Source organism: Manis javanica, chromosome 10, assembly GCF_040802235.1.
Source record: "Manis javanica isolate MJ-LG chromosome 10, MJ_LKY, whole genome shotgun sequence".
Classification (NCBI taxonomy): domain Eukaryota; kingdom Metazoa; phylum Chordata; class Mammalia; order Pholidota; family Manidae; genus Manis; species Manis javanica.
In genome coordinates, this window is record NC_133165.1 from 63,639,959 (window position 1) to 63,657,473 (window position 17,515).

Sequence of the window (17,515 nt, forward strand, 5' to 3'; positions counted from 1 at the left end):
AAGAACACAGCATCCATGATATCTTAGTATCCATGGTATCCTAGCCAGAAACTCATATTGGAGTCTAAGCTTGAGAAAACATCAGAAAACACAACTTAAGGGACATCCTACAAAACGACAGGTGTATAATCTTCAGAAATGTCAAGGCCATGGCAAGACTGAGGACCTATTCCAGAATAAAGGGACTAGAAAACATGATTGAGTGCAACATGTGTCCCTGGATTAGATTGTTCGCTATAAAAGACATTACTGGGAAAACTGGTGAGATTTAAATGGAGTCTCTGGGCTGGGTGAATAATATAGATCTCTTTGTGCCATTCTTATAACTTTTCTTAAAGTTTGAGATTTGTCAAGTAAAAAATTTTTTTAAATTCAACCACTTTCTATGTGACCTTGGGAAGACTTCGTTTTATTGTTCTGTTCTGTAAATGTGGGGAAAAACTCAGTAGTTTTGTTGGACAATAAATGAGATGATGCATATAAAAACAATTGGCATTTATTAGGTGATCAATAAATAGCAGTTTCCGTTTTCTTTCAACCTGCTTATTTCATACTTTGAACTTAATCTGTTGGGCGCTGAGGGGTTGGAGGGAAGAGCATGACTTCTGCTTTGTTTCACAAGGTGTACAAGTAACAGTGTTACAAACATCCCCCAGACTTGAAGCTGAGTGCTTTCCTTTAAGCTAAAATAAACATCAATACAATCTTATCAGCTGATCACATCTAATTGTGGACTTCAGTGTCCATGTCTGCAACTGTTGTTGAAATTTCAGTGCCCACATTTACAATGGTGTTTATAGTTGATTAGAAATCAAATAGTCCTACTCTTATTATCATGGGCGAATGAGAAAAAGAAGTGGATTCTATCAGTAATCTATGGATTTGCACCAAGTGAAGGTTACTGCTAGCAAATATGGAACTCTAGTCTGAATACAAAAAAGATGTCCCTTCCTCAAGACTTCTTACCTCAATCTGTTGGACAAATTGTCCTCCTATAAACAGTAAGCATAATAAATTAGCAAATGATACACTGTTCGAAGGTGATAAATGTTATGGAAAAAGAGCAGATCGAAGAGGGATTAAAGATGGCTGTGTGAGAGGAGAGACAGAGGCTTCCTCCTAAAACTGGATACAATTAGAAAATTTAATTGGTGCAACTAATCCTGAGAGAGCAACAGCAAAGAGGATGGCATCAGACTGCACATACCTGGAGAAAAGAGCAGACCTCGTGGAATGGGGTAACGTACCAGAGTTTTGGCTCCGTGGGACCCGAGCCCCTCCCCCACCCCAGCTCACCGGCGGGAGGAAGACAAACAGAGCAGGGAGGGAGTGGAAGGCTTGGGACTGCTGAATACCTAGCTCCGGAGATCTGCTCTGGGAGCACACACCTACATTTCATGGTGCTTTCATGCGACTCGCATGACTACTGGGTTCGAAAGTTAATACAGGCAGAGTTCCTGGGGAGACCGGGACTCCGGCTGCTTGTGGAAAGCAGGGATCCATATCTGGCTGCTCTGAGACAAAAACTTATACCTGTGTGACCGGCCCACTGGCTCAGGCAGTGGAGACAGGCACAGCAGCCAGGAGGCGGGGAACAACTCTTTCCTAACCCTAGGCACCAGTACCGCTCCCCTGCGACCCCCGACATTGCTTCAGGGGCTCAGCAGCTCCAGAATAGAGCCTCTGGACACTAGAGGGGCCATATACAAACATGAAACACCAAAGGAACCTTGTCCAGAGTAAAATTGTTAATACAACTCCCGAGAAAGATTTAAATGATATGGACCTCGTGACTCTTCCTGAAAGGGAGTTCAAAATAAAAATCATCAACATCCTAATGGAGGTACAGAAAGACACCCAAGAACTCAGGAATGAATTCAGGTCAGAGATCCAATCGTTAAAAAGCACAATGGAAGGTGTTAAAAGCAGGTTGGATATGGTGGAGGAGACAATAAATGAAATAGAAACTAGAGAAGAGGAATACAAAGAAGCTGAGGCACAGAGAGAAAAAAGGATCTCTAAAAATGAAAGAATATTGAGAGAACTGTGTGACCAATCCAAGCGGAACAATATTCGCATTATAGGGATACCCGAAGAAGAAGAAGAGAGAGAGAAAGGGATAGAAAGTGTCTTTGAGGAGGTAGTTGTTGAAATCTTCCCCAATCTGGGGAAGGACATAGTCTGTCAGGCCATGGAGATCTACAGATCCCCCAACACAAGGGACCCAAGGAAGACAACAGCAAGACACATAGGAACTAAAATGGGAAAGATCAAGGATAAGGACAGACTGTTAAAAGCAGCCAGAGGCAGAAATAAGATCACATACAAAGGAAAGCCCATCAGACTAACATAGACTTCTCAGCAGAAACCTTACAGGCCAGAAGGGAGTGGCATGATGTATTAAATGCCATGAAGTAGAAGGGCCTGGAACCAAGATTACTTTATCCAGCAAGATTATCATTTAAATTTGAAGGAGGGATTAAACAATTTCCAGATAAGCAAAAGCTGAGAGAGTTTACCTTCCACAAATCATCTCTGCAGTCTATTTTGGAGGGACTGCTATAGATGGAAGTGTTCCTAGGGTTGGATAGCTGTACCAGAGGTAGTAAAATCACGGTAGGGAGGGTGGAGCAGCTGATTGCGAGGCAAATGCAAAATTAAATTGACTATCCCCAAAGTCAATCAAGGGATAGATAAAAAGTACAGAATTTGATACCTAATATATAAAGAATAAAGGAGGAAGAAAAAGGAGGAGAAATAGAAAAGAACCTTTAGATTGTGTTTGTAACAGCATACTAAGTGAGTTAAGTTAGACTCTTAGAGAGTAAGGAAAGTAACCTGGAACCTTTGGTAACCACGAATCTAAAGCCTGAAATGGCAATAAGTACATACCTATCGATAATCACCCTAATTGTAAATGGACTGAATGCACCAATCAAAAGACAGAGTCACTGAATGGAGAAAAAAACAAGACCCATCCATATGCTGCTTACAAGAGACTCACCTCAAACCCAAAGACATGCACAGACTAAAAGTCAAGGGATGGAAAAAGATATTTCATGCAAACAATAGGGAGAAAAAAGCAGGTGTTATAGTATTAGTATCAGACAAAATAGACTTCAAAACAAAGAAAGTAACAAGAGATAAAAAAGGACATTACATAATGATAAAGGGCTCAGTCCAACAAGAGGATATAACCATTCTAAATATATATGCACGCAACACAGGAGCACCAGCATATGTGAAACAAATACCAACAGAACTAAAGGGGGAAATAGACTGCAATGCATTCATTTTAGAACACTTCAACACACCATTCACTCCAAAGGACAGATCCACCAGACAGAAAATAAGTAAGGACACAGAGGCACTGAACAACACACTAGAACAGATGGACCTAATAGACATCTATAGAACTCTACACCCAAAAGCAACAGGATACACATTCTTCTCAAGTGCACATGGAACATTCTCCAGAATAGACCACATACTAGGCCACAAAAAGAGCCTCAGTAAATTCAAAAAGACTGAAATCCTACGAACCAACTTTTCAGACCACAAAGGTATAAAACTAGAAATAAATTGTACCAAGAGAGCAAAAAGGCTCACAAACACATGGAGGCTTAACAACACGCTTCTAAATAGTCAATGGATCAACGACCAAATTAAAATGGAGATCCAGCAATATATGGAAATAAATGACAACAACAACACAAAGCCCCAACTTCTGCGGGACGCAGCGAAAGCAGTCTCAAGAGGAAAGTATATAGCAATCCAGGCATATTTAAAGAATGAGAATCAGAAATGAGAAAGGAAACATCATGACAGACCCAACAGAAATACAAAGAATTATTAGAGACTACTATGTAAACCTATATGCTAAGAAGCTGGAAAACCTAGAAGAAATGGACACCTTCCTAGAAAAATACAACTTTCCAAAACTGACCAAGGAAGAAACACAAAATCTAAACAAACCAATTACTAGCAAAGAAATTGAAGCGGCAATCAAAAAACTACCCAAGAAAAAAACACCCGGGCCAGATGGATTTACCTTGAAATTTCATCAGACATACAGAGAAGATATAATACCCATTCTCCTTAAAGTTTTCCAAAAAATAGAAGAGGAAGGAATACTCCCAAACTCATTCTATGAAGCCAACATCACCCTAATACCAAAACCAGGCAAAGACCCCACCAAAAAAGAAAATTACAGACCAATATACCTGATGAACATAGATGCAAAAATACCTAATAAAATATTAGCAAACCGAATTCAAAAATATATCAAAAGGATCATACACCACGACCAAGTGGAATTCATCCCAGGGATGCAAGGATGGTACAACATTCGAAAATCCATCAACATCATCCACCACATCAACAAAAAGAAAGACAAAAACCACATGATCATCTCCATAGATGCTGAAAAAGCATTCGACAAAATTCAACATCCATTCATGATAAAAACTCTCAGCAAAATGGGTATAGAGGGCAAGTACCTCAACATAATAAAGGCCATATACGATGAACCCACAGCCAACATCATAGTGAACACCGAGAAGCTGAAAGCTTTTCCTCTGAAATCAGGAACAGGACAGGGATGCCCACTCTCCCCACTGTTATTTAACATAGTACTGGAGGTCCTAGCTACGGCAATTAGACAAAACAAAGAAATACAAGTAATCCAGATTGGTAAAGAAGAAGTTAAACTGTCACTATTTGCAGATGACATGATATTGTACATAAAAAACCCTAAAGACTCCACTCCAAAAGTACTAGAACTGATACTGGAATATAGCAAAGTTGCGGGATACAAAATTAACACACAGAAATCTGTGGCTTTCCTATACACTAACAATGAGCCAATAGAAAGAGAAATCAGGAAAACAATTCCATTCACAATTGCATCAAAAAGAATAAAATACCTAGGAATAAACCTAACCAAAGAAGTGAAAGACATATACCCTGAAAACTACAAGACACTCTTAAGAGAAATTAAAGAGGACACTAAGAAATGGAAACTCATCCCATGCTCTTGGCTAGGAAGAATTAATATTGTCAAAATGGCCATCCTGCCCAAAGCAATATACAGATTTGATGCAATCCCTATCAAATTACCAACAGCATTCTTCAATGAACTGGAACAAATAGTTCAAAAATTCATATGGAAACACCAAAGACCCCGAATAGCCAAAGCAATCCTGAGAAAGAAGAATAAAATGGCGAGGATCTCACTCCCCAACTTCAAACTCTACTACAAAGCCATAGTAATCAAGATAATTTGGTACTGGCACAAGAACAGAGCCACAGACCAGTGGAACAGATTAGAGACTCCAGACATTAACCCAAACATATATGGTCAATTAATATTCAATAAAGGAGCCATGGACATACAATGGGGAAATGACAGTCTCTTCAACAGATGGTGCTGGCAAAACTGGACAGCTACATGTAAGAGAATGAAACTGGATTACTGTCTAACCCCACACACAAAAGTAAATTCAAAATGGATCAAAGATCTGAATGTAAGTCATGAAACCATAAAACTCTTAGAAAAAAACATAGGCAAAAATCTCTTGGACATAAACATGAGTGACTTCTTCATGAATATATCTCCCTGGGCAAGAAAAACAAAAGCAAAAATGAACAAGTGGGACTATATCAAGCTGAAAAGATTCTGTACAGCAAAGGACACCATCAATAGAACAAAAAGGTACCCTACAGTATGGGAGAATATATTTGTAAATGACAGACCTGATAAAGGCTTGACATCCAAAATACATAAAGAGCTCATGCACCTCACAAACAAAAAGCAAATAACCCAATTAAAATATGGGCAAAGGAGCTGAACAGACACTTCTCCAAAGAAGAAATTCAGATGGCCAAGAGACACATGAAAAGATGCTCCACATCGCTAGTTATCAGAGAAATGCAAATTAAAACCACAATGAGATATCACCTCACACCAGTAAGGATGGCCACCATCCAAAAGAGAAACAACAAATGTTGGTGAGGCTGTGGAGAAAGGGGAACCCTCCTACACTGCTGGTGGGAATGTAAATTAGTTCAACCATTGTGGAAAGCAGTATGGAGGTTCCTCAAAATGCTCAAAATAGACTTACCATTTGACCCAGGAATTCCACTTTTAGGAATTTACCCTAAGGATGCAGCACTCCAGTTTGAAAAAGACAGATGCACCCCTATGTTTATTGCAGCACTATTTACAATAGCCAAGAAATGGAAGCAACCTAAGTGTCCATCAGTAGATGAATGGATAAAGAAGATGTGGTACATATACACAATGGAATATTATTCAGCCATAAGAAGAAAACAGATCCTACCATTTGCAACAACATGGATGGAGCTAGAGGGTATTATGCTCAGTGAAATAAGCCAAGCAGAGAAAGACAAATACCAAATGATTTCACTCATCTGTGGAGTATAAGAACAAAAGAAATACTGAAGGAACAAAACAGCAGTAGAATCACAGAACCCAAGAATGGACTACAGTTACCAAAGGGAAAGAGACCAGGGAGAACGGGAGGGTAGGGAGGGATAAGGGTAGGGAAGAAGAAAGGGGTATTATGATTAGCATGTATAATGTGGGGGTGGGGGAAAGGAGAGGGCTTTGCAACACAGAGAAGACAAGTAGTGATTCTACAACATCTTACTATGCTGATGGACAGTGACTGTAATGGGGTTTGTGGGGGGGACTTGGGATAGGGGAGAGCCTAGTAAACATAATGTTCTTCATGTAATTGTAGATTAATGATAACAAAATAAAAATAAATAAATATATAAATAAAAAGAGCAGAACCAGTTAAGGGGAATCATGAATACTCTCTCAGGACCGGGGGCAGGCATCAGGTTCAGTATTAAACATACTGGCCACATTTGGTCCCACTGGGAAGGTAACGTTTGAGCGAACATTAGATAGAGGTGAGGGAGCTACCTGGGGCAGATGTCTGAACAAGCAGGTATCTGCACAAAGAGGATCTGAGAAGAGAAAGCCAAGCTAACAAGGCAGAGGACACATGGTGTTCAAGAAACAAGGAGGCTGGATGGATGAAGCAGAGTGAGTTAGGGGGAGAACAGTAGGAGACCATCATCAGATGTGATGTTAGGAACAGATGGACAGTGTTGCAGGGCATTGCAAAGATTTGGGGTTTTAATTTGTGTGAAATAGGGTTTTGAGCAGAAGAGTAACTTTATGTGAATTACATCTCAAAAGGATTACTCTGACTAGACTGTGGGTGGCAAAGGAGAAGCAAGGAGACCTGTTAGGAGGCTATCCAAGTGGTCCAGGTGACAGGTACCAGGGCTCATACAAAGCGGGTGGTCAGTGAGGGTGGTAAGAAGGGGCAAGGTTCTGGATTTTTTTTTTTTGGATTTGCCTGGAGATCAGATAAGGGCATGTGGGGAAAGAGATGACTCAAGATGACTCCAAGACTGTTGACTTGAATGACAGGAGGGTGGACTTTCCAGTCACTGAAAGAGAGAGGGCTGTAGGGAGAGCAGCTCTGGAAGGGCCATGCTGAGTCTAAGATGTCTGTTGGGCATCTGTGGAGATTCAGGCATCTGGAGCTCCGAACTGGCTGGAGATGGAAACGTGGAGGCCCTTGGCACATAGAGCCGAGTCTCCCATGTGACGAACAAGGGGATATAAGCAAATAGAGAAGAATGCAAAGGAAGCAGCCCTGGGAATTGCCAGTGCTGAATGCTTGAATAAAGACTGGGAAAAGAAGGACCCACAGAAGAAACATGGCAGGAATCCCCAATGAGGCAGGCAGTAAGATGTCTCAGGAGCCAGATGAAGGTAAGCGTCACTGCTCCAATAAGTTTCCTCATCTGTCATAGGACTACGCGCCCAGGCCTTTGGTCACGTAACTTTGCAGTGCCCTCCCACTGTGGTGGGGATACTCCCCCACTGCCACTGGCCTTGGGCACATGACTTATTCTGATGGGTGTGAATGAAGCAGAGGCTTGGAGTGGACTTGAGTAGGTTTTTTTATGATCTCTTGCATTCCTGGCATTTTCCATGAGAAGAACATGTTCTCGACAGCTGTTGGTTAAAGGAAAATGAATGACTTGTGCAGCACACCTGAGCTCAACCTCAGACCTGTGAACATAAGAAATAAATTTATTGTTATAAGTCACTGAGCTTGCAATACATCATTGCATCAATAGTTGACTATTATGGCCATGCAAAAGTCCCCAGGAACACTTACACAACCCAAAGAGAAGAAGGGTCTGAACCCCTACCTTGGTCAGAAGGGCTTTCATTTGACTTAGATAAATGACATGGCATTTCTTGCACCTGCATGGTGTGGTGTAAATTCATTCCTGCCTGTGTATGTATGTATATAATATGTATTTTAATATTTCTCAGTTCATGCTCTTGCCAGGCTCAGGAACCACTAGACTAGATGACCTCTAAGATTTCTTCTACATCTAAAACCATGATTCTACATAATCCAGCTCACTCCATTTTTTCATATGTCACAGATAGCTCCTTCATTCTGGTAGCTTCTGCTTTAAGTCACCCTCTGCCCCTATGCTTCCATATCAGACTTCTGAGATCTTTTGCAACCAGCAAATGAAGAGGTCTCCACCTTTCCAGAGGATAATATCATAGCCTTTAGATGAGAGATGGAGCAGGATGTGGCATGGTGTGAGCATGGCATGGGGAGAAGCAGTGAAGGCAGCTGGTACTGCAGGAGACCAGCCCCCAGGTCCTTGGACTTCCCGACATAGGCTGCTTGCAGTAGATTGGAAGAGCGCTGGACAGGGGGCAAAATTCCATTAACAACATATATGTGGAAATAAAAGTGCAATACTGGAAATACTGGATAGATCCTTAGTAGATTGCCATTTAAACAGGAAACCTATGACAGAGGCAAAATGAAAGTATGTGGACTATTTGAAAGCCTATCATCAGAGATGTTCCACTGATATCCTGGAAATTCTACACAGGGCCCGACCTCAAATGCAAGTAGATATTGGGAAAATAACTGCTGTGTTCTCTCATTTTCTCTCTCTCTATCAACAAGCTCCTTATAACTTCTGGGGAGCAAATGAAGTTAGTGGGATATGAATTCCATTTTGGGGGGAACTCTTAAGCACTTTTAAAGTTATAATTCATCTTAATAAGGTATCGACACAGACAGCAGAGCAGTACTCACTTCAACCCCAAAGAATTCTTTCGATCCAAAGAGACTGAACTTTACTGGATTAGAAGGGAGTTTTTCTCTATCTTTAAAGATTTTGGGATTCCTTCTTTTGTTATTAGTTCCTTCTCTTTCTCTCCTGGAAGGCTGATCTATGCCTACTTTTTTCTTACAGATCCAACTCATCCTACCCCAAAGAGAGTTGAGTTTTAAACAGACGACAGAATGAACTATGTTTCATTGTTCAACTACTGTTGAAGAGGCTTAAGGACCCTATAAACACTACTAGCTTCTTGAACACTACCTTTCTTTGGTAACCTTTAATTCTAGTGCAAGCAGCCTGTGTGGGTGTCTGTGTATGCATGTGCAGGCACACCTGTTAGAGGTCATATTTTTAAAAAACAAAACAACTTTCTTCAAAAATATATCTGCTATTTAGTGACTCTGGGGGCCTTATGCTAGTCCAGTGTTGAGGCATTTGTTCATCGGGAAGTCTTTAAAGGTGGACTACATGGATAGGAATAGTCATTTGATAATATAATCTGTTAGGTTCATCAATCTCAGTTGAATAAATGCATCAGTTAAATAAATCAATTTCAGCTAAATAAAGTTATGGTATACACACATACAGTGGGAAGTATTTCCAACTCTGCAGCTATCAAAAAAATTATTTAGCTCACCTCCAAGACACATTAAGTGGTAAAAAAGACAACTGTGTGTGTAATGTGCTACCATTTATATAAAAGAATATATACATATATGTTTATAAAAGCACAAAATATTTCTGAAAGAATATACAGGAAATTTGTGGTTGCCAGTGGGAGTGTGGCTGGGGGAAGAGGCATGGAAGGACAGAACCCTACTTGTGACTGTGTATTTGAATTGATCATGCACATGTTACACCTATTCAACCATAACGCAAACTGGTAAGAAAGAAATCTCCCTCAGTTCCACTTTTCGTCGTCAGGTGGTGACACATTCTAGTGACATGAGGCTGGGCTTCCGTGTCAGGCAGCTTAATATTTGAATCTCCATGCTAACTGAAAAGCTTCCTGTGGGCCCCTTAGCTTCCCATTCTCTTCTCTGTGTAATGGGGGAAAAGATAACTACCTTAAAGGACTGCCTCGGGGATTAACAAAAACAATGAATGGAAAGATACAATAGGCACTCAGAAAACCATAGCTCCTGTGGGTAGGAAGGAACCTGCTTTGGTTATATGATGTCCTTAATAATTTGTAAAGAGCTAATTGATTGCAGCCTGTTCTTTTCTCTGTCATGTCCAAAGGCTGTAAACAACCCTTTAATAAATGTCTTGCTATGCCACTGGCATCAGATCTCAGTGCCTCAAAACCAACAAGAGCTTGGTCAAAGTATTGCCTCAAGAGGAAGGTGGGTTTGAAGAAAAAAGAGGGAAAGAATTTACTAGTTATCTTGGTACATGAAATTTCACCATTAAATTCACTTATATCTTGGTGGCTAGTAAATCCATAACAACCTGAGTACAGATGATATTTAAACCTCATATGCTAACACTCTGCAGGGCATTAGTTTAAGCAATTAAAATCTTTCCCTTCCCCAAACACCACCACCCATAAAGCAGACCTGTGAAAGGGGAAGCCAAGCCAGCCTTTAGTCCAAACTGCAACTTGATGCATTTTTAAAAGGACTCCAACTCTCTCCCCAAGGCCCTTTACTACCATCTGCTGGAGAATTGTAGCTATAAATGGTACCATGACAACAAGACAATGGTACCCCTGAAACTGTGCAACACAAAGACCACACAACTTTGAGCAATGCCTCAAAACCAGCTTCACAGTTTTCCAAGGGCTAGCACAACACCTGCAGCACAGGCACCATAGAGAAATAGCTGTCACCTTCAGGTGTGTTCTGGTATATGTTCTTCCCTACAAGGACTCTCCTTGCCCATCCATGGTACTGGACTGAATGTTTCTCCCTTTCCCCAGCACCTTTAGCGTGGCAGTCCATGACTTCCCCAGGTGAAAGTTTTAAGGAGTGTGAATTCATCGTTCCATCATTGCTTGCCAGAGCACCATAAATTGTAACAGTAGGGGGAGGTCGAATGGAATGCAGCATTGCATGCAAGCTCTGCGGTTGGGAAACAGATCTGACTAGGTGCCATCACAACAAGGCAACTGGCCACTGGGAACTCTGCTGAGATCTTGGGTGCTGGGGAGCAGGGAGAGGAGAGGAGAGGAGAGGAGAGAAGTCCTGTGGGGCTCACACAGCCGGCCAGCTCCTCATCTCAAAGACAGAAATGAGGTTTGGCTTCATTTCAGCCCACTGATTGCTTTATTTCAAATTACCCTAACTACTTAGCATGGTAAATTAAGTTGAAACCCCCAAAAGTTTGCAGAGGATGTCATCTAATCTGATTAAAAGGAATATTCTCGTCACAATCCTGGGAGGAAATGGAAATTACTCTTGAGTGCACTGCTATTAAGTAATTTGCATAGACTTGCATATGCAGTACATCAGAAAAGCATATGCTGTTTAGATTTAATGAAACAATTTTCCCTCCCTAAAAACTGTTACAGTCTCTGTCCTTCCTTATCTTTTTCTTTTCCCATCTATCTCTTTTTGAGTGTGAAAATTATTTCATGGGGATGGTACATAGCTAGTAAATTATATGAAATATGCTAATAATCTTCTTGCTGTGCAGTCCTGAAACTGCACAGCCAAACTTCCTTTGTCCCTCCACCCTCAGTACCTCCCTCATAATTAAAGGCTCCCTTTACAGGCCTTAAAAGGTCCAACTTGATTCATTCGGGGCTTCCATTGATGGAGGGGAGGGTGGCTAAAATCAATCCTTTGGTTCTACTTTCCAAGTGATGTTTTCCTAACCCGACATAATAGCATCTAAATCAAAATGAAAATGACAGGAAAAATCTCCATCAAGCCCATGTCATCTTTATCTGTTGAGTCTATGATGCTGCCTTGGAGCTGCATGTGTACAATAATCATCCTGGAAAGATTTTTGTGCCTGCTCTGCTTTTCAAAGTTCAAACCCTTGACAAATGTTGGCTGCTGTTAAAAGAGTCACCCCATTTTTATCAATGGAGACAAGGAAGCCCAGATAGATGAATGCCATGCGGTGGGGGTCGGAAGGAGAATGAAATCTATTTTTGTATTCTCTATGGATAGTCACTAGTTTTTGGTAATATTTTAACAGATCTCATGTTCAGCTGTAATGTAGCCAACAGAGGAATTCTAGTGAATTCCCCAACAAAATTACATTAGGATCAAATGTGATCATTATAAACACTATCCAGATGTTGGGGATGGACTGGATATAACTCTTTAAGCCCCAAATTACAGTATAATAAATGCAAGCATGGGGTCTGCCAATACATCTGAACTTCGTGTCGGAAACCAAGTCTGACCTTAGTTTAACTCTATAAGGAACTAAGAGTTTCCCCACTTGTACAGTTAGGATGCATCCAAAGATCTCTAAGTGCTATATTGCCAAAAGCTTCATCACGTACTTGAAGAAAGACTGTATCAGATTCTGGCATCAAGCCAATCTTAATGCAAGCATTTTATTAACACATTTAAAAAGAAACAGAATTGCAAATAGAAATAACCACTGAGGTTAAAAAACAAACCTGTGAAATGAAATACAATATAATATTAAAATCATAATTGTTCTTGGTAAATCTCAGGGTGTTAAGATCCTATAAGCACTAAGATACTTTACTGCCTAAACCAGGGATACAGACTAGCATGGACCCACAGAGAAAGACAAAATTTGGCAGGGAAAAATTTCATCCTCTGCCCCTGAATTTTTTTTTTCCTATTGGTAGGACTGATATAAACTGATAGTTTTATATTACAACTCAAGATCAGTACTGAACATATCCTGACTAGAATGTTGGTGGTTTGAAGGGAAGATGAATATTTCAAGTATTCTAGCGTCAAAAAAAAAAAAAAAAAAAGGCAGGCACTTTGGAAAGCTGGAATCAATATTCCAACCAATTTGTTAAATAGCAAACTACAGCCTACTAGCTGCAGGCTGTTCTGTTGTGTTGGATGTTGCTGGAAGAAACAGAAAGAAAAAGGAAACACTTTAAGGAGTTCCAAATATGCATCAAGTCCTTTAAGAAATGGATGCTCTTTATCTGGATTTGCCAAACCATAGAATGTTCACCTCCCTGGAGAAACTTAAAATACAGTGCCAAAGACATGAGAAATACAACCCCCAAATTCAAAAGCTAAGCCACCAAACAAAATAATAGATGTCACAAGTCAGCAACAGCACAGCACTGAGGGACTTTTCTGTATCCCCCACCACCAACTTTCTGAATACAAAAAGCCATTTGTAGGAGCCAAAAGTGATTGGAAAACACAGGAAATCAGCTACCAAAAAACTTGAAACCTACATCATAATTATAATCATTAACCAAGAGTACTTTTTAAAATCACATCTTTTTTGCAAAAAGAAATAAAAGCCTATCACTGTCACATTTATATAGTCTGCGAACTCTCCCTCTGCTGCTTCCCAACCTCCTTCCCCAATATTTTCATCACTTAATACATACTTTGAGGCAGACAAAGTGTTCAGACAAAGTAATTTGCAGAAGGGAAATTCTCTGGAGGATGGAGAACATGGATGAGCCGGTACCACAGGCCTCAAGAGTCTTGGCCGGACAGCCCAAGTGTCTATCAACAGTTACTGAATAGATAAACAACTTGTGGTCTATCCATACAAGAGAGTATTACTCAGCCATTAAATAAATGAAATTCTGACACATGCCGCAACATGGATGAACTGTGAAAAAAAGAACGCTAAGTCAAAGAAGTCAAGACATGGGAAAATACTGTATGATCCCACTTGCATGGGGCATACTTAGGAAAGACGAATTCATACAGACAAAAAGGAGAATAATGGTTACTGGAGGCTGAGGGGAGGGTGGAATGGGGAGTCACTGTTTAATGGGGACTGAGTTTCCATTTAAGATGGTAAAAAACCTCTGGAACTGGATAGGGATGTTGGTTGTATAACACTGTGAATGTTCTTAATGATGGTGAATGTACACTTACCAATGGTGAAAATGGTAAACTTTACGTCATGTGTATTTTACTATAATAAGAAATATTTTCAAGAACATTCTCAGGGGAAAAGCCATTGGATGCCATGATGTTCTGGCAGTAATGAATCAAAAGTACACAGGGGAAACTTTAGCAGGTATGGGTAGAGCAGGTTTGCTAAAGGGAAATTTCCTTCCAAGGTCAACCACTTAAGTGTGTATAAAACAATAAGGAGTAGGGTTTAAGTGCTGTGAGGACTTAAAAATGTATGACCCACCTAAAGACAGTAATTCAACTTAAAAATAAAGCGAGCACTCTTTAAGGCAAGAGTTCCAATTTCTCACTCTTAATATTAGACATCAATGGCATATTAGACCTACATAAAATACGGGGATTCTAATTGTAAGCATATCTTACCAGACCTGGAGGTAGAACTTGGGGAGTGAAGGAGGGAGATAAGATATGTAACAAAAAACAACCACTTCCATTTCTAGTTAGTGTACTGAACCCAGGTAGGTACTGGAAGTGTTTTACGTGTATTTTCTTATTTCATCTTCACAAACATCTCTGGGGTACGAACTACAGTTATCCCTATGTTATAGATGCAAAGAAACAGACACAGAGAGCATAAGTCTCTCTCAGTTAGGTAAGTGGAAGAGACAGCTGGCCGTCTGGTTCCAGTCTAGAGTCCTTGCACTCAAGGCATTAGAAAAAGGGTAGACTGGTGATTTCAAACTGGAAATGTTTTTCAAACATACAGGGCTCAAAGAGACATAATATTTAAAGCTGGGAGAGTAAACTAAATTGGCGAAAGTAAGCATATACCAAAAGGAGATGATGTGGTCAGAAACTCATAATCATATTTAAGTAGGAAATGAATGAAGAGAATGCAATGGAGACCTAGGATTTGTCAAAAGTTGGAGGAAAACACCATGAGTGCTAATGGCACCAAATGAAAGGAGAAGACGGTTGCAAGAATTTCAATACCAAATGCTGTAGAGACAGAAGGACCAAGACGAGGCTGGTGTTGGTAGGTCAGAGTGCATTACCAAACAACCCGCCAACACTGGGCTTTAGAAAAGCCAAGTCTAACTTTTGCTCAGGATACAGGTCCATCATTGGTTGGCTAGGAATTCCTGTCCACACTGATGCTCTTTCTCCAGGTCCCAGGCTCATGGAGCCACTATCTGCCACACTGCCCTTTGCCCAGGGAGAGAGAATAGGAGAGTAGCTAAGGCCTAGCTCTTCATAAACTTCACACATAAGTGCATGTCACTTTCACTCACATCAAACATGGAATTAGACAAAACCAGTCATGTGGCCACATCCAAATGAAAATGAGGGGAAGCAAAATTCTACCATGAGTCAAATATAAAAAATATTTGGTGGACAGAACTACCACACTACCCCAAAGAATAATCTCAATGACTATATCCCCCCTACCATTATATACAGCACTCCAGATTAAAAACACTTCTTGCATATCTCACAGATACCCACAAATCAAGGTCTGCTTTATTATTTCCATTTTAGAGCTGAGGAAACAGGCTCAAAGAAATTCAGTTCCTTGCCTGAGATCACATTCTACTAAGTAGCAGATCTGGGATTTGAAGCCCCGTTTTCTGACACTTGTTCCAGTTCAGGGCTATTTCCTTGATGCCTCTGGGCAGACAGATGGGAGCAGATGCCAGATTGCAGTGGTTGAGAAAGTTGGCATGGAAGATGTGCACTAAGATGCTTAGACTAGATCCTGCAGCCATGCACAGATTTTTAGCTAGAAAGTGACATATTGAAAGGAATATTTTAAAAGGCTTTATTTACAGCTCTTCAAGTGTCCCAGTCAGTCACACACTTCTGGAAGAGTTGTTGACTGTTTCAGCCTTTTGGGAAAGCAGTTGGCTTATATGGATTAGGAATCTTGTTATGAAAAGTTCATTCTTTTCTAGAACTCTTCTGTAAGGATCTAATCAGATTAAGATTATTAAAGCCATTAATATTACTGGGCAATATTTTAGTAACAAAAAAAATTTCAGAGAAAATTTAAATGCCCAGACAGTAACTGCACTAGTGAGAGTGAGGATTTAACAATATGGGTAACTGTTGAATCACTGTGTTGTATATTTGAAACCATGTATCAGCAATACTTCAATTTAAAAAAAACTGTTTTAAATGTTCAAAAAGAGGCAAAAAAGATAATTTATAGCTTACCCACAAGAAAGAATAGGAGGGAACTTTTCAAACAATACTTTGAAGGAATTTTCAGTGACATGGGGAAAATCCTCATAATATAAAGAAAGCAGAATATAAAATTATACAGTGCAAAGACAATTGTGAAAATATTCCCACATGCACATATTCTCTGGCAGATTGGATTATGAATGGTTATATTTTATTTAGACTTTCCTGGATTTTCTAATTTTCTACAACACGTTACTTTCATGAGAAAAAATAAAAGTTATAAAAAGAAATTGACAGCTATCCAGGATGAAGTAGAAGAGTGTAGAGACAACACACACACACACACAAAAAAAAAAAACCCCAACAAATCCAGCCTTTTATGGGGAACACAGGGGCAAGAAGGAGGTTTGTTTTTATTTTAGCTAAAAGATGTTATATCGCCAGTGAGGCAGAGGCACAGTCACAGTGGGAAAGGTTTGATTATTAACACAGCAGAAAGAGACCTGCAGAAGCTAGTTTCCTTTAGCAGCCCCTCTTTGTATAGAAGGGAAAAGAATTAATCTTGATATTAGTCAGAATGTTACATTTGTGTGGCTAACTGTCACTGTTTTAGGTAAAGATTGGACTGACTGTAAAGAGTCCTGGGCTCCTGGACTCTGTCATGAACTCCTAAAAGCTTGAGCAAATTGGAATCTTTCAGTTTCCTCATCTGTTAAAAAGCACAGGGTTGAAATAGGGGATCTCTAAAACATTTTGCAGCCTTAAACCCTATGACTATTTTAGTCCATATTAATTTCATGTTAATGAAACCAACCTGTAAGCATATTGTGTAAAGCATTTTCAGCTAGACCACCCACCAAATCAAACTCAACTGGAATGCTCTTATGTGTGCCAGGATTCTAGGTGCCACATTAAATTAAAACAAAGTCCTTTCTCCAGCATGTAACATTTCCAAAAACTGTTCATAGACTTAAAGGAAAAATTAGCAATGAGATTTTTGAAAGGCTTTACAATGGAATCATCTTTTTTTTTTTTTGGTCCAAAAACTAAAAAAAACAGAAGTTTAAGGTGAGGAACATACCACACACGCAAGCACAACACAGACACCCATTGGTGTTACCCAC

General features: G+C 40.0%; 1 protein-coding gene across 3 annotated transcripts in view; it reads right to left on the minus strand.

The window, feature by feature from the left end:
- Positions 1-17,515, minus strand: part of LLPH (LLP homolog, long-term synaptic facilitation factor) — a 168,874-nt gene that overhangs the window by 136,226 nt on the left and 15,133 nt on the right. The window contains exon 4 of one of the 3 annotated variants that reach the window (XM_017674021.3): positions 6,299-8,119. The exons of 1 other annotated variant lie outside the window; for it this stretch is intronic. In XM_017674021.3, the coding sequence (XP_017529510.1) occupies positions 7,852-8,119 (268 nt within the window). In that variant the 3' untranslated portion in view covers positions 6,299-7,851. Of the gene's footprint in view, positions 1-6,298; positions 8,120-17,515 lie in introns of those variants that run through there. One more of the 3 variants, XM_073215573.1, reaches the window with a different exon arrangement.